Source organism: Ambystoma mexicanum, chromosome 8, assembly GCF_040938575.1.
Source record: "Ambystoma mexicanum isolate Mex_15411 chromosome 8, UKY_AmexF1_1, whole genome shotgun sequence".
NCBI lineage: Eukaryota > Metazoa > Chordata > Amphibia > Caudata > Ambystomatidae > Ambystoma > Ambystoma mexicanum.
Genome location: NC_090929.1, coordinates 542,277,277 through 542,301,772, shown reverse-complemented (window position 1 = coordinate 542,301,772; position 24,496 = coordinate 542,277,277). Strand labels below are relative to the sequence as shown.

At 45.2% G+C, this 24,496-nt stretch overlaps 1 protein-coding gene across 1 annotated transcript in view; it reads left to right on the top strand.

The window, feature by feature from the left end:
• Window positions 1-24,496, top strand: part of CEP104 (centrosomal protein 104) — an 846,942-nt gene that overhangs the window by 437,810 nt on the left and 384,636 nt on the right. The window contains exon 12 of the mRNA XM_069610252.1: window positions 1,846-2,019. Within this exon, the coding sequence (XP_069466353.1) occupies window positions 1,846-2,019 (174 nt within the window). The remainder of the gene's footprint in view (window positions 1-1,845; window positions 2,020-24,496) is intronic.

The window sequence follows — 24,496 nt, the reverse complement described above, 5'->3', positions numbered from 1 at the left end:
CCATTCTCCCAGCTGATCTTGTTCCTTGCTGACGCTGCTCTAGTTTATGCGGGCTCCGTGTTCTGCGACAGCTGTGCCTCCTTCTGTTACGTGCAGGGGGCTTCCCCAGGTATTCTCGGCTTTCCGCTCTCTCGGCTTCTCCCTTCCTGTCAGCTTTCTGCCTCCTTTCGGCTTTCCGCCTCCTCTCGCTGGTTCTTTGGCTTGTCATCGCTTTTCAGCATCCTCGGCACAGTCCATTGAAGACTCTGTTTTAAAGGGATATCCTCAGTTTCTGGTTGTTGATAATATAAGTTCAGTTTATCTTCATGAAACCGATAACGTTCTGGTGTATTAGGTAAGTTCATATAAACCATCACTTGGAAGACATTGGAGAGTTCCTTACAGGAACGGGAATCCTTGTCCCCAAAGGGGAGACTCTTTCGGTAAGGTCCCACTTGCCTTGACCCCTAGGGAGGGTGTTGTGACGTGGGCCCACCTCCCTAGCCTCACAGGGGGCTCCTGTTTGGGAAGAAGGGGCAAATTCCCTCAATTCTTAACAGAACCTTTGGAGATTGATATGCTCATAAATGAGCATTGTGCGATATCTCCTGCTTGTTTCATTTTCTAGTGTATGTTTTGAGCCTAGAATAAATATCATATTTTTGTACTTGCCTGTCTAAATTGAATTATTGTGCGTCACTGTGTGGACTCATTATGGACCCCTGACCCCACTCACACTCTCCTTAGAATAAACTTGACTCCTCTCCTCTGCTACCTTGATCTGAGTTTTGGCTAACCTCTCAGATTTCCCTTGTTCACTATAACTAGGCTGGCCTCCTAAAATCTGTCCACCAGGCCAGACTCTAGTAATTCATCTTAACAGCATTGTTCGAAATATTTCTTGTGTTGCCCTCCATGTCTGATTGTCAATTGTATGACTTTTTGCACTATTTTGTTTAGAAAATGTGAGCTGTAATATGCACCATGTTAATCTATTTAAAAAATGCTTGCAAAGCAACACCCCATGCCCCATTCTATCCTCGCCCTTTCATCCTCCCCTGAACAATCTTGGCTGTTTGGAGCTCCCTGACTACGCTCTGTTGTTCACACACATTGTGGGAAGTGTTTCTGCCCCGCCAATGAAGAACTTCAACAGCCGCTGCCGCTGCTGAGTAGAAGTGTTTCCCACCACCATTACCCAAATGCACTAACGAGAAAGCGGAAATAAGACCTCATGTAGGCAGGAGATGTGATGGACGATCGTAAAATATGTTGTTGCCAAATGCAGATTAACAATTAGATTTGTTTGGTGGCATAATTTATCGGATCTATGACATTTTACTTGTAGTCCATTTCCTCTAATCCTGTTTCCCCCTCCTGTTTTTACTGCAGAAATGGGAGGGGAAATGCCACGCCACCATTAACCCTTTCCCACCATCCTCACCTCTCTATATACCTAACTCATCCCCCATGTACACTGCAAAGTAAAATTGTGGGGAAATGCTATTCGATGAAATGTGTTGCGAGCAAAGTCGGGAATACCAATTTATGACCGCTAGTTAAGAAAATAAAAAAACAATTATCTACTTTGCTGTGGTTTTATTCTAGGCCAGCATGATATTTAAACTCCATTGACTCTATTTAACTTGGGGTTAATGTACACTCTTATTGAGAATTCTGTGATTTAAACTCAGCCTTCATATGACAGTGTAAGTGGAAGTGCAGATACAAAATAGTCACCTATTTTTATATGTGGAGTATGCCTTGGATCGACTTACTGGGTTGCAGTAAATGTGGTTGAGTTGAAATATTTCACATTTTGTTGGTCTGTTCTAATCAAAATGTTTACTTTTGTTACGTCATCAGGTGTTCCAGGCATCACTTACACTCTTGAAAATGATCATCACACAGTACATTTCAAAGCACAAACTGGGCAAACAGGAGACAACGCACTGCGTGGAGAGAAGCTTTCCTCATCTTCTCGCAAGAACTGGCGATTCTTCAATGCGCTCCAGAGTGGTTGCTACAAATTTCATTCAGGTACACTCTGGTTGTGGAGAATTTACTGTACAATGAAGCAGCAGGTTGGCTCTGCTCATTTTCCAGGTTTTGTCTGAAAATATTTAACAGAAGCAAAATATCGTCTGTTTGCAGACATACACGGACAAGAAAGTAGTCAGTGAACCTTTTCAAAATTGGTCTGATAGCATAATAAGGTAAACTGCTATTGAGATCCCTGCAAAAATGCAGGTCACATGTTCACTTCCCTCCTCGGCCAGCCCAGACGAACATCTACGGGCCGAACTACACCACGCGACTGCAGGAGCAGCTCCATCTTATCTTGCAATGTAAACCCTGATGGGCTTTGTGTGTTGATAACTCACATTTTATCACGAGCGGAGCGGCGATGTGCTCTAAATAATTATACTTTTATCCTGCCCAGCTCTTTTTCATTTCAGCAGTGTTTCACTGTCGATTGGGCTATTGTTTCTTCCTTACATCCAAAGCCCAGTTTGTCTATTTGTTTCTCGGCCTGGATAACGCAGTCCAATATGGTCGCCACATGAAGAGGCACCGGAGTGCCTGTTCTGCTTCCACTACCTCCCTGCCTCCCGATTGCCTCCTTGCTGTAGGAATTCTTAGGGGTGGTGGAATCCTCATGCTAGTTGCCTCTCCCACTGTCACAAGGTCAAATGTATTACCTTTAGGGGTTCCTTAAGGCCAATTTATCGCCTCTTGTCAGAGATGTTATATATGTTTCCTCTGGCATTGTGGGGTCACGCCTTTGGCACAGCCAGTTTCTCCCATTGATCAATCATCCAGCCCCCAAACCTTGCACAGTTGGTGAACCTATGGACATCCTATCTCTCTAGCCAGGGTTGGTTGGGGTTCTGTGGTCTTCATCCAGATCAGACTGGTGAAGCTTCCTGTAATCTTTTGTCACAGTCTTCCCAAAATAGTCAGGGAATGTTCTCCTCCATCCCACGGAATGGTGTTTTGGACTCATGGGCATTTTTTCGGCAGTCTCTAGATTCCGGAGCAAAATATTCCCTCTTCTAGTGTGTTCCTCCATGGAGATTGTGCCCACAATGTTCCTGGCATCTCGGATGACTGTTCTTGTATATGTAGACTTCCAGTTAAACTGGGAGCTTGCCCATTGGTGTTATGAGAATTGATTTTCTCATTGTTCCAGGCCCCACGCATTTCTTCAGCCTTGTGTCTTAGTTACAATCTTCCTGTGATGGGCCATGGAATCTGGGTTATTCCTGAAGGTAATGTGATTGACTGCCCCAACAAGGCTGAAACATGTACGGAGATGCTGGCGGTCTCGTGCAGAAGGGATGTGACCAAGCAGTTTGGGCTGGACTGCCTTTTTTGGGGTGGGATCAAGCCTGATTTGCATATGGTCTTTCCCCTTTTGTAATGGCTTGGCAGAGGAAGAACGATGGTCTGGAGGGTTGTTCAGAGCAATACCAGAGGTTAGGATTAATTCTAAACCTTCCAGCAATCACCTCTTATGTTTTGCTTGTTCCTGAAGTAGGTCATTAAAACCTTGCCCTGGTTGCCTGCCCTCTGTGTGGCTTCTTCTGCTCTAGCATTCTTCCACAGAAGTTACGGTTGAGAGTCTCGTTCAGAGCTCTGGGACCAAAAGGGCTCTCTTTTCCAACAGCCATGGGGTGTGGCCTCTTTCCGAGGGTCGTGAGTTGTGACTCGACCCTCCCAACACATCCATGTGGCCCTATTCCGGGCCATCACCTGCCTTGTCTTGGGAATTACCTTCTTTCTGCATGGGACAGAGTTGCTTGCAGTTTTGCCCCTCACAAGCCTTCTTGCTTGTGGCCCTACAGTGATTTCATTTTCTGCAAAGATTTCTAAAACATTGTGCAAGACTTTTTACCTACCTACAAGAAGTGCTTCAGCTCACTTAGACTTTTGCTCAATTAACATTGACTGTCCTGGCTCCCTGAAAGACTCCTCTTACCTCTGACTTTGTGCTTTGCCTTTCCCCCCAGGAAAGGGTTAAATTACTTTGCATTGGAGGGTTCAAAAAGTACTTACCTGGTTAAGAATCCTTGTTAACCATTGTTTTATTCCCTCATCTTTTCCTCTTGACACTAAGCTCAGTATTGCTCTAAATGTGCCAGTAAATCAATGTCCACAGTGTCCCAGTTATTTAAGCCACCTGACGGTGTAGGAAGTGTCTGTGTGCCATCCCCCATGGGTATCAACTGATTTAGTGAAACTGAGAGGGTGCATTTATTGAAGTATATTTTGTTCCCGTCTAAAGAAGGCTTATTCAACTGACTGTTAAATAAATTAATAATTGTTTAAGCAAGAAGCCTTGTGTGTAAGTGTTTATTTGAATAACTGTCACTGTGAAACTCTGTGTTACAACCTTACAGCTCACATTGACCCCGCTTGAGATAAGCTTGGCTGCTCAGTCACTCTACCAACTTGCAGGTGCATTCTTTAATCCAAAAGGCATAACCATAAAGTGCTAAAGGCCTTCAGGGGTCGAAAATGCAGTTTTCTCCTTGGCATGGTCTGTCAGAGCAATTTGCCAATAGCCTGAGGTTAGGTCAAATATACTGAGGAGCTTGGCTGAACCAAGTCTGTCCACCAGCTCCTAGGTAAAGGATGGGCATCAGTCGTGGTGACTTCATTAAGAGCTCTATAGTCCACACAGAACCTCAACTCCTTGGATCCTGCCTTTGGTGCTAGTACAACTGGACTAGCCCAAGATTGACCTCTTCCTTTATGTGGGTTCTTACATGGTCTGACATTCTGTAACCCCTGCTCTTAACAGGGAGACAGTCACCAGTGAGTATATCATACTGGCCGCAAGGGGTCAAGCCTGGTGTCAGTGAAAACTGATTCAACAGAACTTTGCACTCCTCCTGTTGTTGCAGAGTCAGATCAGAAGAGAGATTAACTCCTATCTTTCCATATAAAGGTTGTACCTTGAGGAGGTCAGATAGAGGTTCACCCTGCTCCTCCTCTTGAGCAGAGGCTAGAAGCAAAGCTCCCCGTTCTGGTCTAGGGACCTATGCCTTTAGGCAGTTGGTATGAAGGACCCTGGGGGCCTCCTTGGGATTGCCCAAGTCCACCAGATAATTGACCTCTCCAAGTTTGCCCACAACCTTGAAGAGTCCAATCCATTTGTCCTGCAAGGCCCTCTGCCTTGTAGGTACCATAATTAGAACTAGCTGGTCTTGAGTAAACTCAACCATGTTGGCTTTCTGGTCATGCCAATGTTTAACCAGAGCCTGACCTGCTTTCAATTTATCAGAAGCTTCTGTCATCATGTGTGTCATTCTCCTTCGGAGACCTAACACATAGTCAGTGACTCTCACTGGCTTGTGGGAAAGAACACTCTCCAACCCTTTCTTGATTAGGGCCAATGGACCTATAACCGGATGACCATGGAGGAGCTCAAAGGGGCTGAAACCAACCTCTTCTTGAGGGACTTCTCTATAAGCAAAGAGAAGGCATGGCAGTAGAAGGTCACACTTTCATCTAAGGGGTTCTTCTAAAGCACCAATCATGCTCTTCATAGTTCTATTAAACCTCTTCACCAACCCATTGGTCTGGCGATGGTAGGCTGTTGAGAACGTGTAGGTCACTTCACAGTTTTTCCACATGTCTTGCATGTAGTGGGACATAAAATTGGTCCCGCTGTCCGAGATAACGTCCTTAGGAAAACCTACCCAGGTAAAAATACCAAGGAGGGCCTTAGCCACTGCCTGAGCAGTAGCAGTCCTCATAGGTATGGCTTCAGGATACCTGGTAGCATAGTATACCACAACCAATATAAATTGGTTGCCTGAAGATGTGGGAGGGTCTAAGGGACCAACAATGTCAATTCCTACCCTCTCAAAAGGGACTCCCACCACTGGGAGAGACACCAAAGGTGCCATATTCTTGGCTCCACTCTTGCCATATATGCGACAGCTTCTACAGTATTTATCTACATCTGACCCCATCTTGGGCCAGTAGAAATATAGAGAAATCCTTTCCTTGGTCTTCTTAAAACTTAAGTGACCAGCCAAAGGAATCTCATGGGCTATCTGTAGAAACTGGGGTCTCACCTCCTGAGGCACTACAAGTCTTCTGTAGTCCCCTGGGTACACTCAATAGGCTCACTGTAAAGGAGGCCATCCTCTCAGTACAGCCTGTGCTTCCCTGTCTCTTGCCCCTCCAGCTGGGAAGCAGACTGTCTTCTTGGGGATGTCCTTGTTTTGTGCACAGGGGTGATATTTTTCCTTTTCCCTGAGACCTTGGGTATCCCCTGTGTCTCTTTCTTCCTGGAATCAGAAAGGGTGTCCTTCATGTGGACTTGGAGTTATAGATACCTCTGTAACTTCCCATTGAGAGTCCTTCAAAGTTTGCTCTCTGGCCAGTCCAGTCTGTTCCTGCTTCCTTTTACTGCGAAGCCTGGGGGAGCTTGATACAACGCCAAGTGTTTTTAAGTCATTCCCCAACAGGACTCTTCCCAGGCACCTCATTTTGTACACTGACAAGTATTATTACAGTCATATTGTTGCACTGGATGAGAGCTAATGGTATTGGAACCATCTGGACAGGGCCTCCAGAAAGCTTAGTGGGGCCTTTGGGTGCCTTAGCAACATCCTCTGGTTTGAAAACGGTTTCATCCACCACTGTAATGCTGGCCCAGTGTCTCTAATGGCAGTGGTTTCCTGACCATCCACAAGTACACTGTCCTTGTAATATTCCTTTTTGTTATCTGGAATAAATTTATACACATCTACATTCTGCTGTTCCCACAGACGCCAAAGAAACAGTGGCTGGGACTCCAATGGGGTCTCCAGCCAATAGATGAGTTTCCACTTGCCATATGAACTTCTCCCTCAGGGATGAAGGCTAAGGAGGCATTGTGGACCCCTGAAGGTTACCCTTGCATCTGGGATCCCCGTTCATATGGTCAGACCCATATGCATAACATTTACCAAATGTTTTGACAAATGGGTGCTTCTGCTGACCTCCCTCTGGTTTAGCACCAGTGGTTTCATTAGAATGACCTGGTTTCCCAACTGGCTTACCCTTCTTATGTTTGTGGCCCTCTTTTGGATGGGAGGATTTAGAATTCTCTTTATCATATTTCTTGTGCTGCTTCCCCTCATCCTTTTTGTGAGTGGCCCCAGAATCCTTGTGAGTGGCCCTGTTGGCAACCCATGAGCCAGCAGCCTTTGCTGACTTCTTGGGATCAATCTCAGTTGAGAAGTACTGTCTCAGCTCAGGAGAGCAGGCATCAAAAATAGATTCCAATAAAACAGATTTCTCATTCCTTCAAAGAAGTTAACTCTGGAACCCTTACCCCACCATCTAAGTACTTCAAACATTCAAACACCAAGGTAGCCCAAGGGGTACCATTAGTCTTTTTGAGGGTCCTAAACCTCTTAAGGTACTGGGAAGGATTTTTCCCAAATCTACCTATCAAATCTAGCTTCACATACTCATACTCCAATCTTTCAAGTTCCCCCACCTCCATTACAGCATTGGTTGCAACCTGAGGGAGCATAGACAAAAGCCAAGGAATCAACTGATTCCCTGTGAGACCCTGAATATCATGGTTGTATTCAAAAGCACCCACCCAATCCAAAATATTAAGTTTCATATCATACCCACTCACTGCTTCTTTGGGCAAGCAAGGCCTCTTTGTACTGGAGGACCTAGAGGCCTCTGGGAGGGAAAAATGTTCAAGAGGGAATCTTTTCATTTCAAGAGCATGTTGCATTTCCAATTCCCTGAGTTTGATATCCTAATTCTTGGCTCCTAGCTTGTGCTTGAAACCTTTTTAAATTCCAATTCATGTCTCATTTTCTCAAGAGACACATATTCTGGAGTCAGTACTGGACCTTGTGGGGTCCCAGTGGATACAGGTTGAGGCAAAAGGGCCTGCTGAGGCAATGAGGGGCTCCCTTGCTGGGACTCCTCTCCCTCCTCTGACTCTTCTAAGACATGAATTATCATCCTCATTATCAATTTCCACATTTCCTGCGTTAGTAGGGGTGACAGGCCTACTACCTAGACTTTGATGATTCAACAATCCTGTAATCAATTAATTTTTCTTTCCTTCAACATGGAGATTCCTGACTTTACACATTTCCTTCAGTTGTTCTTCTGTTAAAATGATCATGGCTTCCTGACTGCTCTGGTTTATGCTTCAGAGAGACTCCATCCACTCCTTGAATCCGGGAAACCTGCTCCCTAACACCAGATCCTCTGGAGATTTGGGATCACCAGGAATTTAACGTTCCAGGCTGTCACCAACCTAGATTGGAACCCTTGCTGTACTGTAGCTCATCTAACCCCTATAGATGCAACATGTAGACATGTTCTCTGCCATGGAAAAATCTAATGGGGCCAAGATCTACCGCTGGATCTGAATCGGGCATCAGGAAGGTTTCTTCATGCAATTTATCCCAGGCATACAGATGGTAGCGAGATAGCCCCCTGGAATTCTTTTTCTTACTCTTCCCTCGTGGTTTTGGTTTCAATAAAGGGGGAAGACCCGGCTCCTGGTACCTGGGGCGAGAGTATAGATTCTCAATGGGCCACCTCATCCCTCAGACTATGCGCAACATTTCTTAGGGCTTGCTCTTGCTTCTTTAGGGTGGCTCAACACAGCCTTCCTCTTCAGACCATTGCTGTGGCATACAGCCACGGTTATTAGGCCAGCGAGACACCAGAGAATCTACTAGTTTTCCTACTCGCATAATTATCAACCATTTCTAAGAAAGAGGAGTAATCCTTCTAGAGCAAACAAAGAGTTCATTGAAACACCCGTATTCAATTCGAGATAAATAGAAATCATAGCTAAGTGACTGATTAAATCAGATGACACTGAGAATATTTTCAACAAGGAATCTGCAAGATAACTTACCTGTATGCTCAATGATCTTTCCTGAGGAACCAAATGAAATAATTTGGAGAAACACGTGTCGAGGATTTGCTTAAATTCAATGTGATCAAATCAAGTGACTCTAAAGTGAAATCACTCAATTAAGTCTGCATTCGAACCAAAAGGATTTTCCACTATTATGATTTGAATTAACATCCAGTTTAGTTTACTTTGAATCAAATTAGAGACATACACTTTATTTACTCAACCAGCTCAAGTCTTTGTTTTGATTTTGAACCAACTATTCCTCATCTGGAGGGCGCATAATCTGCTATGGTGTTTTCATTCAATTTAGCAATTTAGTGATTGCTGTAAGACTACTGCCTTAAGGTGCTCAATTTCCTTAAAGGAAGGTTCTTCATCCTCCTCTGAGAGCTCTTCCTGCTGTAGTGAAAGGGGTTGATTTCCACCTCTGGGTTCCCTGTGGATTTGTCACCTTCATTACGTAGCAGTGCCTTCTTGCTCATACATTTTCTTTTCGGTGTCTCTCAGCTTCCTGTTTGGTCTTTCCCCTAGTATGGTATTGGTTTTCCTGCCATATCTCTGACCCCATCAAGTTGATGATCAGCTGTTTACCTCCAGATGTTGGCAAGTGAATCCACTGGTTTCCAGTCTCTTCTTGAGACGGATCTAGGTTATGCGTTCCCTGAACAGAATTGGGCTCGACCAGTGGATCTTGCCCTCTTTTTCTCCACTCTAGAGTTTCTTTTCAGGGCCCCATCTGTGGACATAGGGCTCGCTATGGCTAATCTTGGTCTTCAGGTTGTTGTCTCTGCATCTGTATAGGCACAGCAACAGTGGTACCAATAGCCCTGCATGTATTGAGACACTCTGGGGATTGTGGTGGGTCGGAAGATGGAGTCAGACCCTTTAAGGGCATTTTAGTTTGTTTGTTTAATCATTTGTAATGCGCTCCAGACCCAGGGGTATCAGGGCGCAGCAGTAACAGGAATATGCAAAGCTTGAGTACAGAGGTTCCAAGGTGGTACAGATAACAAACATGAATACATCATAATCATACATTGACATACAGCAGGGAGATTATATACATTCTATATACAGATCTAGTGGAGCTAGACGGCAGGATGGATAGCGTTGCTGGTGAAGCTGGACGGTCTATAAGCATGTGTATGTCTTACTGATCTGTGGATTTAAGCCAGTTAATGTACTTGAGTCTGGAATTCTGGTATGGTTGGTCTTCTCTAATGGGGTGTGGCATGGAGTTCCAAAGTTGGGCCGCTTTGACGGGGAAGCTGCAACCACCGATTTTAGAGAGCTTAAATCTTTGGATGGTGAGGCAGTTGGTGTGGGATAGTCTTGTGGGTCTGATAGACGTTCTCCTGTGGAATCTATCGGTAAGGTAACTGCGGGCAGCGTTATTGAGTGCTTTATAGGTGAGGGAAGCCGTTTTTAACAGGATTTTGTTGCGAGCAGAGAGCCAATTATTATGGGGCCTGATGGCAGATATGTGAGATCTTCTTGCCACGCCAAGTGCCGCTCTTAGGGCATTGTTTTGGAGGATTTGTATCCCCTGGATGGTTGCTTTATTGGCCCCAATATATTGGGCGTTGCAATAATCCAACCTGGAGAGTATGAGGGCTCTGAATAGAATCATGCAATTGTCATCAGACAAGAATCGTTTGCCTGTCCTGATGAGCTTACATGTATAAGCAGTAGTGGAGGCCATGGCATTTACTTGTTTGGCAAAGGAGAGTGAGGAATCCCCAAAGTCTTCACCTCCTTGGCCACCTTGATGAGGTTACCGTCTGTTAAGAAGGATGTGTACTCCTGGACTAGTTTCTTCAAATTAGTTTGTGTACCCAAGATGATAAACTCAGTTTTATCATCATTCAGGCTGAGTCCGTGGGTTGCCATCCATGTCTGAATGATGAGATACACTCTATTCACCAAGGCCGAGTCCTCAACATGATCCCCAGAAAGTGGGAGGAGAATCTGAGTATCATCTGCATAGTGTAGGTGATACCCAGAAGGTCCAGATCGTCGAAGGGGGGGCTTGGTGAATATATTGTAAAGAGTGGGGGAAACACATGAGCCCTGTGGGACACCACATGTGATGGGGATGAGGTCAGCTGCTGCAGATGGGGAGAACACACTCATGGTCCCGTCACCCAGGAAGGACTCAATCCATCGAATGGCTTCTTTCGAAAAGTGGGCAGCTGAGGCCAGGTGACTGCATAAGACCTTGTGATCCACAAGATCAAATGCAGCCAATAGATCGATTAGTAAAAGGAGGGCTGTTTTCCCTTTATCTCTTAGTTCATCGCCTTGTGTCTTCAGGTCGATAAGGGCAGTCACAGTTCCATGTTGGGGCTGGAAACCTGATTGAAGGGCCCCTAGCAATTTGTGGGCTTCCAGAAATTTTTGACTTTGAAGGTAAGCCACCATGTCAAGTATTTTTAACAGGAAAGGGATTGTCGTTATGGGGAGGTAATTGGTAGGTATAAGTGGGTCAAGGGTTTGCTTTTTTAGCAAAGGGAGCACCCTGGATTGTTTGAGGTTAGTGGGGATGGTGCCAGAAGAGAATGAAGCATTGACAAGTTTGGATGTGAAGGGGGCCAAATCTCTTGCCGCATCCTTTATGAGCTGGGCTGGGCAGAAGTCGCCCTGGCAGTTGGATGGCTTGAATGAGAGAATAACTTTTTCTACCTTGCGAATAGTAGTTTTAGAGAAATTAAAGCGGGTGGGAGAGTCGGATGATGGAGTGTTTTTGGAAGGAGGGGTAGTGGGCATCTTATTAGGATGGGAGTTGTGAGGCGTATATCTTTTAGCTGTGGGATGTACCATTTGTTTAAATGGGTTTTGGGCTTGCTGGCTCTGAGTTTGAGCGGGCAATGGTGTCAAGTGAAGTTTGGATGATTTTATTAAACTCATCGACAAGTGTCCCAAGGTCTAGGTTGTCAGCAAGCAAGTTAAGGGTGGGGAGGATGGAAGGGACCACTTTGTCCACTGTGATGCTCTTCTTATTTCTTGTTAAGCAAGGTGGGGCTGTAAGGCTAACTGAAGGAAGAGGTCTATGCGTAGAGAGTGCAAAGGACAGGAGGAAATGGTCTGTCCAGAGTAAAGGGTCAATGGCAATGATGTTGGCAGTACAGTTCTTGTCCCCCACCCAGGGTTCTCACTTTGTTGTGGGTGGCTTCGCAGACTTTTTAGGATGGTCCAAGTTCGGTTAGAATATTGGAGGTGGTTGTGGCGTGTTTATCTAGAGGGTCATTAGCCCAGGTTAAAGTCGCCTAGGAGTACTAGCTGAGAAGTGGTTTTAAGGTTGTTAGAGAGAAGGGTATAGATGTCCTCCTTGAATGTCCCAATTGGGCCAGGAGGTCTGTTGATTGGTGGAAGTTTGACTGATAATGATTTGCAGGACTGGTAATTTTGGGTGGCCGAGAGTCTCATGGAGAGGCAGGATTTGGCGATAATAGCAATGCCACCGCCTCAAGCATTGTCTCTGTCCTGTCTGAGTATTGTATAATCGTCAGGGACTGCTAACGATAGCATGGGGCCAGCTGGCCAGCCGCTTCATACAGCCATGACTCCGTAATGGCGAGAAAGTCAAGGTTGTCTGCCAATATTAGGTTGTGAATTTCTGTAGCGTGGGCAATCATGGAGCTGGCGTTTATTAGGGCTCCTTTGAGGGAGTTGGTGACAGTAGAAGGACTGGTCGTTGGGTGTACATTCTTCGGTTTATACACCTTGTTGTGCTTGGTAGAGGTGTACGTATCTAGGCTAGAGGTGGTGAGGTTATCACTGATAGTCAGCTGATTTATAGTGAGGTTAGATTTCCTGTTTGCCATAGGCAAGGATCTGGTGAGGGGTTTGTAGAGTTTAGTTAATCTGGCACGGAGTCTGGAGTTCCTGGTGGCTAAGGTGCACGGATTACTTGGGAATGAGCTGGATGTGGCATAGTTCAATTGCCCAATAGTGGGTGGGTCTATTGATGTAGTAGTCATTCTAGTGTGGACTTGTGCGTTGATGAGAAGGGGTTGCACTCGACACATTAGGAGGTAGAGTGTAAATAATGTGCTAGGGACACAGGGGATGTGTGCTGTGGTGAGCATATTCTGCTAAGGGATTCCAGTAGTGGAGATAAAATGCTAGTAATAACAGCGGGCAAGTAGGTTGTTGGTTCAGTGGTGCAGGGTAGGCTAGTTCAATATTGGCAAGAGCCAGATACACCAATGTGGGTAGGCTAGTTCAATATGACAGCTAATTATCGGTACAGAATAGGCTGGTTCAACATTACAGTAGAAGCGAGTACATAATGCAGGTAGTCACAAAGTAAGCACAACAGTAAGGGCTAGTATAACTCTACTGGGTAGGCACTTATTCCGTGAAGGCAGTAGAGTTGGTTCACTAATGCAAAGTAAACTATTTCAATATTACCTTATAGACTAGTTTACCAGGGCAGTTAGGCTAGTTCCACTTTACAAGAGTAAGTTATTTCAGCACTTACAAGGTAAGCTAACTCACCAAAGTAGTTCCACTTTACAGTGTAGGCTAATTTCTGTGCTAGGACTAATTCACCAATACAGATGGGCTAAATTCCATTTTACAGAGGTAGACTATTTCAGTACTACATAGTAAGCTAGTTACCGAAACAAAGTATGCTAATTCAGCAATATTGGCTAGTTCAGCAATGCACAGTAGGTTTGTTAAATAATGAACAGGCTGCTGGTTTGTCGATACAGTACTTCAATGCAGTGCAGTGTGACAGAATATCATGCATGTTTTTTAAGAGCAACACAGTGATGCAGTGAGGTTGGGCAGAAATCATTAATGCAGTTTGAGATGATAGCTGTGTTAAACTCGGGCGCGATACGAAGACATTGATACGTTGTTGTGGACGAGGAGTTAGGGCAAAGGTAACTGGGCTTGCACTCGATAACAGCAGTCCATAGGTTCTTGTAGCTATAGCTGTGACATAGCAAACGTCGTGCAGTTAATCAGCCGCTTATTCAGTAGCAATGTCATGTGTGGCTGGTATGAGAGTGTGTCTAATTCAATCGAGCATTATCCGTACCTCTGTTTCAAGAGCTTCCGGCGGCCGTGGATGAAGAAAAGTGAAGAGTTTCAGGCCTTCGGCATGGCCAGGCATGGACAGGATAATAGCCTTTGCTCAGCGGCCTTTGAGAGGCGGGCCGGCACACGCCTACCGGTGCGTGATTGGCTGAGATGTAGTCAGCTGTAGCCAATGGAGTCTCTCCTCCATGTGGGAGGGCCGGGAAGGCAACAAAAAGATTATGCAGAGTGGGCGGCCATTTTAGGGCGGGCTGCCATGAGGATCTCTGGCTGGGCACTCGCAACAAATAATGTAAAAAAAGGGCATCTCTGGATCATGCTGCAGTTTGGATGTGCAGCTTGAATAAATGCACAATAGTTCACCGCTTTCCGTGTGCTGCTGTGAAAAATGATGGGACCCTCAGGTAGGCCCACAGGCTCACCTTGTAGAGCGAAGGGACCGTGACTTCTCCTTCAAGCATATAGCACTGCTGCAGCAGTGGGAGAAGGAGCTCTAGCTCCTCCAACGACGACGGCTCCAATGGGTGTTAATTACAATAGTGGTGTTGAATGAAATTCTAAAGATAAGGCATAGCTTCCCTATTGCTAAAGGGTTCACTGCACCTATCTAAAAGAACTAAGGGTGCTCATCAGTCAACAGGAAGTGATACAAATCTAAATATCCTCAGTCCAAACCTAACTCTACCTGACCCTACCACTACTATAAACAACTTAGACTTATCCAAGAGAAGATCCTTATTCTTTTGGGTTGGTGACTTCTTTGATAGTCTCTGGATGAAATGTCTCTTTCACTAGTTTCCTCTTTTATCATCTTCTTCAATAAAGCCTGGATATCTCCTCCTTGAGCTTTTTTAATTCTTGGACAACACTTCTGGGTTGTGTGCTTTATTTAAAATAATTTGTGGCCAATGAATCTTTGCATACTTTTGCACATTCTTGTCTTTTGATTCAATTCACCCTTGATTAGATTCTGAGGGACTTGATCCCCCTTGTATAATGTCTCTCTCCTGGGATTTTTTTCTTTAGTGCTTTCTCTTATATTCTCGCACTCTCTTGGTACTATAATACCATATTTCTTAAGACACGTCTTTGTCTTCCTCTCTTGGCTTATGAGAACGTATCCCTTCCTCCTATGGTATTTGTCTCCATTCTCTCTGTTACCCTTTTGGTTTTATTTGGTATTCTCTCTCCAAGCTCTCCACATTGCCAGTTAAACAACTTTAGTCCTTGCGTCTCTTCTTTGGGACTAGGACGAGTTACATTCTTCATGCACGGAATTCCGCTCATAGTGTTGCTGGTAATTGGCTCTAGACACCTTTTGCATTGGTAATTTAACAATTGTGTTCCTCTTGACTCGTCTTTGACTGGGAGGAGTTGTACTCTTCAGGTGTTCCTTCCCCGGTTGCCTTCCTGCTTTTTCCTTATTCCCTGGTACCTTCAACTCCTCTAAGTTCCCCGGTTCTCTCCCCCTCCATCATTTTTTCAACGTGATCTACGGAACTTCAACCCCACACTTTTTAACACTACTTGCATCTCTGCTCTCCCTTCGCCTCTTTCCTTCTCTACTCTTAATGCTGATGAGGCTGCGTCTGTTATTTCCTCATCTCTCTCTATCTCTCTAGACCAACTCTATCCACCTTTCACCCTACACGAAAACCATTCCAACCGTGGTTATCCCCCCACCTTTGTTCTATGTGCCGTATTCTTCGCCCGTCTTGAAAGGCATTGGCTTAAGCCTAAATCAGCGCCTTGTCATTATTTCTACTTTTCTTATCATGCTCTTTATGATAAATGTCTATTTTCTGCAAAGCGTCTTTATCTGCTTCTGATTTTGCTAATTTCATCTCTTCTAAAGTTCTCTCTCTTTGTCGTGACATGAAGGCTTCTCTACCACCCAATGCTTCACCTCCTCCCATGTCCATTCCTTATGCTTACATTGCTCATTTTGCTCCAGTTCTAATACTGATATTATTCTTTTACTAGCTAAAGCCCACCCTACAGCTTCTCCTACTGACTCGATCCCTTCTTTGTTAATCCCTAAGGTCTATCCTCATTTGTACCCTACCTTGTTTCCTTTTTTAACATCTGCCTTTCTACCTCTATTTTTCCTACATCTTTTAAACACGCATCTATTATCCCCATTCTAAAGAACCCTACTGCCGATCCTTCGACTGTTTCCAACTTTCGTCCTATTTCTCTCTTACCATACCTCTATAAACTGTTAGAACGCCTTGTCTACTCCCAGATTTCTTCATTTGTTTCTAATTCTTCTCGTCTTCCTCTATTTCAATCTGGCTTTCGTCGCTTTCATTCTACAGAAACTGCTCTTCTTTCCATATAATATTTTCTCTCGGCTCGCTATACTAAGCACTCATTTTTTCTTATTCTTCTAGATCTATCGCTGCCTTTGACACTTTCTTCTTTTGGTTTTACAGGTTCTGTTTTGTCTTTATTTCACTCCTATTTGTCTAATCGAATGTTTTCTGTCTCGTGGGCGGGCAAGTGCTCTACGTCTCTCTCGCTTGCCCATGGGGTGCCTCAAGGGTCGGTCTTAGGCCCCTTTCTCTTCTCTTTGTGCACATCCCATCTCGCAGTTATTTCCTCTTTTGGCTTATCTCATCACTTCTACGCTGATGACACTCAACTGTTCTATCCTTTTCTCCTGAAATTCATCACACTCTTTCTGCTTGCTTAGTTGCTATTAAATCTTGGATGTCTTCCCACTTTCTTACTCTTAATGCTGAAAAGAGTCAAGTACTGTTTTTTCCTGCTAACTCCCCATCTTCCATCATCTTTCATATTTTTCCCTCCTTCGAAGCTCCCAATCTCATCTATGGCTTGTAATCTTGGTCTCTTTCTCTCATCACATTTCCCTAACCACTCGCTCTTGTCGTTTTCATCTTCACAACATCCGTAAGGCTTGCCCGTTTCTCACATTTCAAGCATCTAAACTCTTAATCTCTTCTTTAATCTTTTCTCGACTTTTCAACTGTTCTACTGCTCTGTTTGGGTTCTCTAATTCTCATCTTGCTCCTCTTAGATCAGTATTTAATTCTTCTATTAGTCTGTGTCTGCTCACTTATCAGGATTCTATTTCTTCCTCTCTTGCAACACATCGGCTGGCAGCCCTTTCATTCTCAAATTACATTTAATTTTCTCTGTCTTGTTTTCAAGTCTCTCCATGGTCTTGCCCCTAGCTACCTTGCTGCACTAATATCCTTTTACATTCCCTCTCGCACACTTCGTTTTTCTCAGGTCCAACTTTTGGCTCCTCGTCCTCCCTGTGCTCAGTCTCGTTTTCGATCTTTTGAACTTCTTGCTCCCCTTCACTGGAATGTTCTTCCACTTTCTCTTAATTCTATCTGTCTACTCTCTTCCGTGGTTCTTTAAAATCTCATCTACTTTAACATTCCTGAGTGATCGTTTCCTGGACCCAATTGCTTATTCACTTTTATTTTACTGTTTCTCATTTTTATGTTTAGCGCTTTTGATTAAGGAGCTTAATAAAAGACATAATATACAAATATGGGAACCATGCAGGGCTGGAGACTCTTCTCTATACTTGGTTTCCTCCCACTCTGCTTTCATTGGCGTCCCGATTTTGGCTTCCCCTCGGGCTGCTGCCTTCTTCGGACGTGGATGACCGTGAGCTCCGCTCACTCCTAGCAGTGATGGTCTTGGCGTAGTTGTGCAGGCGCTTTGCCCACTACACTTTGATCCTGGTCATGCCACCACCAGGTCCTGGACACCTCTTCTCTGTCTGGCAGTGGTTTCCCCAGTTGCCTTGCTCGCCGAGCTCCCAGCATCTCCCTTTGGCGATCCTCGCTTGTTTGAATGTTGCGTGATCTGCGATTAGCCTCAAATCCACCCCTTCTTCATGCAATCACATCAGGGGGCTTCCCCTACACCCAGTACTATCACTCCTGCTCTCTTCTACTCTTCTCAGTTAAGTGCACTTCTCTTAAAGGGACAACTTCTTTTACTTTCTCTGATGATTTTTCTTCAGCATTGCCTGCAGCCACATATAAGGATGTTGCATTCTTCTTCCCAGCAGGCAGACCCATAAATGCTGATATTGTGGCTGATCCAGGGGGTTCCTCAGAGGAACGGGAGTCCTTGTCCCCTAAGGGGGAGTCACAGAATCAAGCATCACTTTGCTTAGGATGCTCACTCTGCTTCTCATGGTCACACTGGTAAAAAGACATCGTCCTTTGTTGGATTCTAATATTAGCTTGTAACTATGGTAATTGCAATTTGCCTCTAATGAAATGTCCTGTCATATACGAGACCAACTCAAAAGGGTAGAAAAGTAACTTAACAAAAGGTCCTCAGTTTGAATCACAAGTCTTCGTGCTGTGTGACGAATCAGAGGGTGTCGTCCCTTCTCCCCTAGGGGAGACCTTTCCCATGAGGCTAGGGCGGTGCATCCACAGCACAATAGTCACCCTGGGGGTGGTGCACCGATGGAGGATCACATGGGTTAGGGATCCCTCTATGGTATTGGGGACGATCATCACCAGAGAACACAGTATCACTCCCCTTTAATACCTCCAACCCCTTCTCCAACTCTAAATCCTCCTTCCCCGAATAGAACTGATATATTTTGTTGTCAACTCAGTCCACCTAACCTACATGTTGTCGACTCAGTCCACCTAACCTACATGACGACACTGAAAAGCCAGAAAATAACAAAGTATCATGGTACAGGGACGAAGAAGATGGCCGCAAGTCCAAGGATCATTCGTGAAGCAGAGCGAGCTGTCTAGCTTCCTAATGCCAGTGATTGGGCCAAAGCAGTACATCAGTCCAACGAGGGAGTTTTGAAGGAGAAGCTGAAGCTTAAACTTGGGCACAGCTGGGGCGAGAGAGAGAGAGAGAGAGAGAGAGAGAGAGAGAGAGAGAGAGAGAGAGAGAGAGACGTCCCCCCGAAGGGGAACAGCGGTAGCCATGCACAGAAGGAGCTTGTGCAAGCTGCAAGTGAAGTCCGAACCAGAGGAAAGGGAGAACCTGAGCGTGGTCTGTTAGGAGAGGTTGATGCAAAGTGAAACCTCTCTTGCCTCCAAGGCCCCCAGTGAAGCGCAGAAAATACGGACCACGCAGCTGGGAAAGGGCATCAGACTATAGACCCCTCTGGATGCCTGAATGCTGCTGCAGCCTCCAGAAGGGACACAGTTTCCCAGAACTGCTGGTACCTCCGAGAAGGTAGCAAACAGGTACGTGGGTTGCCCAGGAGCTACAAGAGGTCCGGGGGAACCAACAGGGTGAGCTCAGGAACTGGAAAGAGAGTGTCCGGTACCTTGAAGAAAGCAAGAGAGAGCTGTATACTTGGCAGGAGAAGTGAACCAATCGGATACAACGAAACAGTGTGAGTCTGGGAGCCACACCCATATGAGAAACAAAAGTTTAAAGCCCAAGAGAGTCTGGAGCCCTGTGAGAGAAAAGAGAGAGACAATCCATGAAAATCCTCTGGCTTGACAGGAGAGAGAACCAAGCCACTTTTGCAAGTGTGTAACCTACCCCCATATGAGAGACTGGGAACAAGAGGGTCAAGAACCCTGGAACTGATGAAAGGAATCCTACCCTCGGTAGCAGAGCGTGCCAAGCTGGCAGGATATAAGAACTGAAAACTCGAGAAGCAGTTCTTAGTGGATTATACAGTAACTTAATATAACAAGAAGTCTAGGGAAAGGAGCACAACCCTAGCATTGAAATCATGTATTTTGGAACATTATTTTGCATCACCTACCAGTGAAACTGGGAACTTTTCTGTTGATTAAAAAAAACACAAAGAATACTGTTTACTTTGAGAAGAGATCATCCTTGCACAGTGATCTTAGATAATTAGTGTTGGGGACAGAAGTAGGTTTTGGTACACAACAGTGACAGACTTGTTAGTTTTGGACTTCCTGACAATGTCACTAGTTTCCTTCGTGGTAGGGACACTCCTCTTAGCTTTAGGAATAGAGAGGCCTTTTGACAACCCTTTCTTATTTAATAAAAGTCTTTAGTCAAAAACATGCCACCATTGTTTCCAATCCTTATTTCTACACCGTTGCAGGTCGCCAGTACCTCCCACCGCCCTGCCGGGGAAATATGTGCATGTCTTTTTCCCTCAAAGTTGTGGGGATGGTTTCCCAACACTTCCTTCTTGGCTTTCATCGCTTGTAGAGTTTGGTCACTTGCATCTTCTCCTTGGTTCCTGGGAGCCCTCCTCGGGTCACAGTCCGACAACCATGCTTTGCTTAGGCCTGCGTGGCAGCAACAGCTGGGGGCTGGAGTTGGTGCAACAAATCCCAGAGCTCTTGTAATGTAGTAGGAAACCATGACTTTTCGATGGGATAAACTTCTAATCCTTTGCCACATTTCTGTCACCGGGTCTTGGTTCTAGTTTCCCATCTCCCATTCTCGTACTCCTTGGTGAGTTGCAACAGATGTGTGTATCACATACTCCTCAACCTCTGCATCCCTTACCTCTTCTCAGTCTTCCTCCTTCTGTTATTTCCTCTCCTGGTCAGACATATACCCCACCCCCTCCTTCTTGTCTTCGCCACACTGCTACAGGCTTCTTCTGATCCCCCTTCCACCTTTCAATGTCTTTCCACTTCCACCTGCTGACTTTCTCCCACCCTCTCCTCAATGTTCCTGATGTCCTCTCTGCCCTCTGTCTCACTTCCACCACCTCGACTCCTTTCTCAACAACCTCTTCTTCCTCATCTCTCTTAGCCCCCTTGCTCCAGTTCCTTGCATCAGCTCTTCTATCTAACCACACCTCCTGTCTGCTCCTGTTCCATCTCCCTCTTGCAAACTCCCACATCACTCTCCCAGTGCCTCCTCTAACTGGGTTCAGCTCTGTGGGCTGTGCTTTGTGGAATACGGATTAGTTATTTGTTACCAGATCATTTCACTCTTGCTGTATTTCTTTCCCCTCCTCTCTCATATGTGGATATGTGGCCACGTTCTTGAAGTGGGCTTGCCGTCATTTTAATTTGAATTCCCGCACATGCTCATAGAGGCACAGGTTGACAGGAGCTATGCGCGCTGATATTGTCTACTCCCTCCTCCTGTTAATCTAAACAGCAAAGGATAGGAACTTTGAGTGAACCCACTTGCACAGTAAATTGTCTCTTGTAATACAATCACTGCTTGTTTTGAATGAATGCCATGCCTTCCCCTTGGGGTTACTTCTCATCCTACCGGGAACCTCTTGGGGCTTCCCTGTGTTATTATCCTGTCTGTCTGATCATGCCTTGACTGAGGTCCTCTCCAAGCTGCCCTCTAGCCCAGCATCACACAGCTGTGGAAGCACCTTGCTCTCTTTGGCACCCACCACTTAGCCCACTCCACAATGGAGGTTTTGCGGCAGAGAATAGTGCTGTACCTGATCTTAGACTCTGAGAGAGTTGGACTACTGTACTTAGTAGAAGAGAATCCACTAGCCCTGAGCAACTGATAGGTTTTCTATGGGAAAGAAATGTTTTTGAGGGTTATTCCCTAGAACATCTAGGAACCCATTATTATTACCCTTGTGTAAATGATTAACATTAGATGTCATCCATAACTTCCCTACAGTTTTATCACTAAAACAGCAAGCATTTCCACTTACAATATTGTGCCTCTTTATACTATTCGATGCACACAAAATGCCTATTGACTTCTCAATAGAAAGCAGCCTACACCCATTCAACAATATATAGAGACATATATGGCACAGTAAAATGTAAAAATGTACTCGCATTAACTCTGTCAGGATTGGCGAGCCAAAAGATGGCCGACAGCCACAGTGAATCCATTAAATGGAAAGCGCTAAACCAAAATCTATAAAAATCATTTGCTTCTCAGGGCAGTTACCAACAATCAATCTAAAGCCATAGATTAACAAATTGTAGGTGAAACCATTGGTTCCACCTGCTGGATTTCTCCTTTTGATACTAGTGCACATGTTGGTCCACTGATCCTGGCATGGTAACTGCAAGTAAGAGAAGAGGTCTTTGTAAGGGTGCAGAAAACGGAGACTGACACAAAGGTGGCATATTTGTGGGTAAAGACTTTTATTCAGTGAAAAAAGGAAAAGATAACATATTAACCCTATGTGCTCTTTCACGAGTTGGGCGGTATCCCGGTGCTAATTGCACACAGATACCACCCAATGCTATTAGCGTTACCGCAACTTGGTCTGGCGCAATTTGCGTCCGATCCAGAGTTCTTGTAGGGAAGTAAATCCCCATTCCCATTGGGTCCACAGGACCCAATGGGGGTTTCTTGGTGCTATTAGCATTGGAACAATTAGCGCTGTGCTAATAGCACTGAAAATGGGTGGAAAGGGGAGATTTTTACCTCTGTTAAAAAGCTGGAGTTAAAACTCCCACTTTCTGCACAACTCGAGATTGGCGGAGCGGTAAATGCAGCAGCTGTAATTACTGCTGCATTTTATCGCTCCGCCCAACTCGTGATGACACCCTATCTGTTGGGGCTCGGGGTGGGTTTCCCCTGCCTCAACTCAAAGATCTAACGTGACTGTCAGTATGTCTGTTAATTCAAAAGTATCCACGGTCCGGTGTCAAGAAAACCTTACTTCTGTCCCTTACACTAGAAACTAGAACTAAAGTAGTACCATTCTGGTGGGTCCCAGGAGAACGACACCCTTCTACTGGATTCAAGTTCTTGCTTAGTTGGAAAAGTTCTATTTAGTTAAAAAAAAAAGTCTCATGTCTCACATGTTGTCATGGGGAATGGCTCCCTTCCCCTGACGTCTGGTTTCAGATAGCCTAGGTGAATGATTTCCCTCCCTCATGCCTTCTTGGACCTTACTGCTGGTTTAGGCTACCAGGAGAATGACTCCCGTCTCCTGGTGTCTTCCTCTCAGTTCACCATAACCAGGGGAAATTACTCCCTTCCTCTGGTCTTCTTTCCATCAAGCTTCACCCCTACAACACCCAATTCTGGTTTCACCTCTTCTTTGACTTGGCCCACTTGGTTCACTTCCCTGCCAAGTACTGCCACAAGGAAGATGACTCTTATTTATTTATATCTTGTTCTCTACCGTTGGGGTCCTCGACCCTTTTCTGGCGGTTAGGGGCCTTAGTGCTAACACCAACACGAGGAAGACATTCTCGGATGCAAAAGTCACACTCTCCCACATTAGGGTCTTTGACACTTCTCTGGTGGTTAGTGGTTTGGTACGATCACTGGTACAAGAAAGATGTCCTCTAATACAAAGTTCATTCATGATTTCTTTCAAATTAGGGGACTTAGGTCTGCCTCTTTCCCCAGGTGCCGTTAATCGGTTAGCAAGACATGCTTGTGCGCCCACCGGTCAGCCTACTCTCTCTCGTACCTTCTGTTATGTTAGAACAAACTCTTAAAGCGCGACAGTGGGCTAAAGGCATCCTGGCAATAAGCAAAGTGCCACCGACTCGAATGAAGGGGCATGCCAACCAGTAGAAAAGAAAAAAGAGAAGCCCCTTCATAGTGCCCCACAGATTACTGATTAAACAAGAAGGTTTTCAAGGTCTTTCATTAGTGTGTATGGCCCTCAATCTTCTGTACAGACATGGGGAGGGAATTCCATAGCACTGGGGCAGCCACTGAGAAGGCTCTTCCACCAACTGTAGATTGGTTTATAGTGATTTTTTCGACATGCAAAGTTTCTACATAACGTTTCGACACAAAAGCATCGGGGGAAAAAAAAGTTTCAAATGCATTTAAAAAAAAATGTTTTTAATGGGGGGGGTTCACCCCAAACCCCCGTTTTCTTTTTAAAACAAACTTTTTTCTATACGAAACTAAAATAAAACCTGTAACATGAAAAAAAATGCATTCCAAACTCTTTTTCTCGATGCTTTTGTGTCAAATCTTTTGTATGTAGAAACTATTTTTTCAAAAATATAACTGGATACCCTGTAGATTTACGGAAGTGCACAATGTTGACTAGCGGACTGAAGAATTCGGGAGGGACAGTAGTGCTTGATTTTCTGGCAAAGAAAGCCAGCTCCCAGGCCATGCAGAGCCCGATGGACCAGACAAAGGGTTTTAAATGTAATCAGCCAGTGAAGCTTCTGGAGCACCTTCGAGGTTATTGCACATTTAGACAGCCCCATAGCCAGACGGGCAGCCGCATTCTGTACAACCTGCAAATGGTGGAGAAGGGTTTTGGGCTGAGCAAAGTGGGTTGCATTACAATAGTCCATGCTTCCCATGACAAAAGTGGAAACCCACCAGGACACAGAGTTCAGCGGGCACAAAAGGAACAACCTCCCTCACGAGCTTAAACTTGAAATGGACAGCACTACATCTTGCCCTGATCTGAGAAGCGGGAGAGAGGGAGGCAGTCATGGCAACACCTTAATTCTTTATTGTAGCCACAGGAGTGGGAAGCGGGCCCAAGACAGATGATGCTGTGGACCAGGCAGAACTCTCCAAGGGATTGGCTGCCAGTACCATCACTTCGAAGGGATTGTGTCCTCCGACGTATTCCTTATCTTAGATAGAAATCCTCCAGCTTTGCTGGCCTCGGAAAATTTTTTCGCCAGAGGGCGCTGCGCGTCGATGATCGCCGAGTCG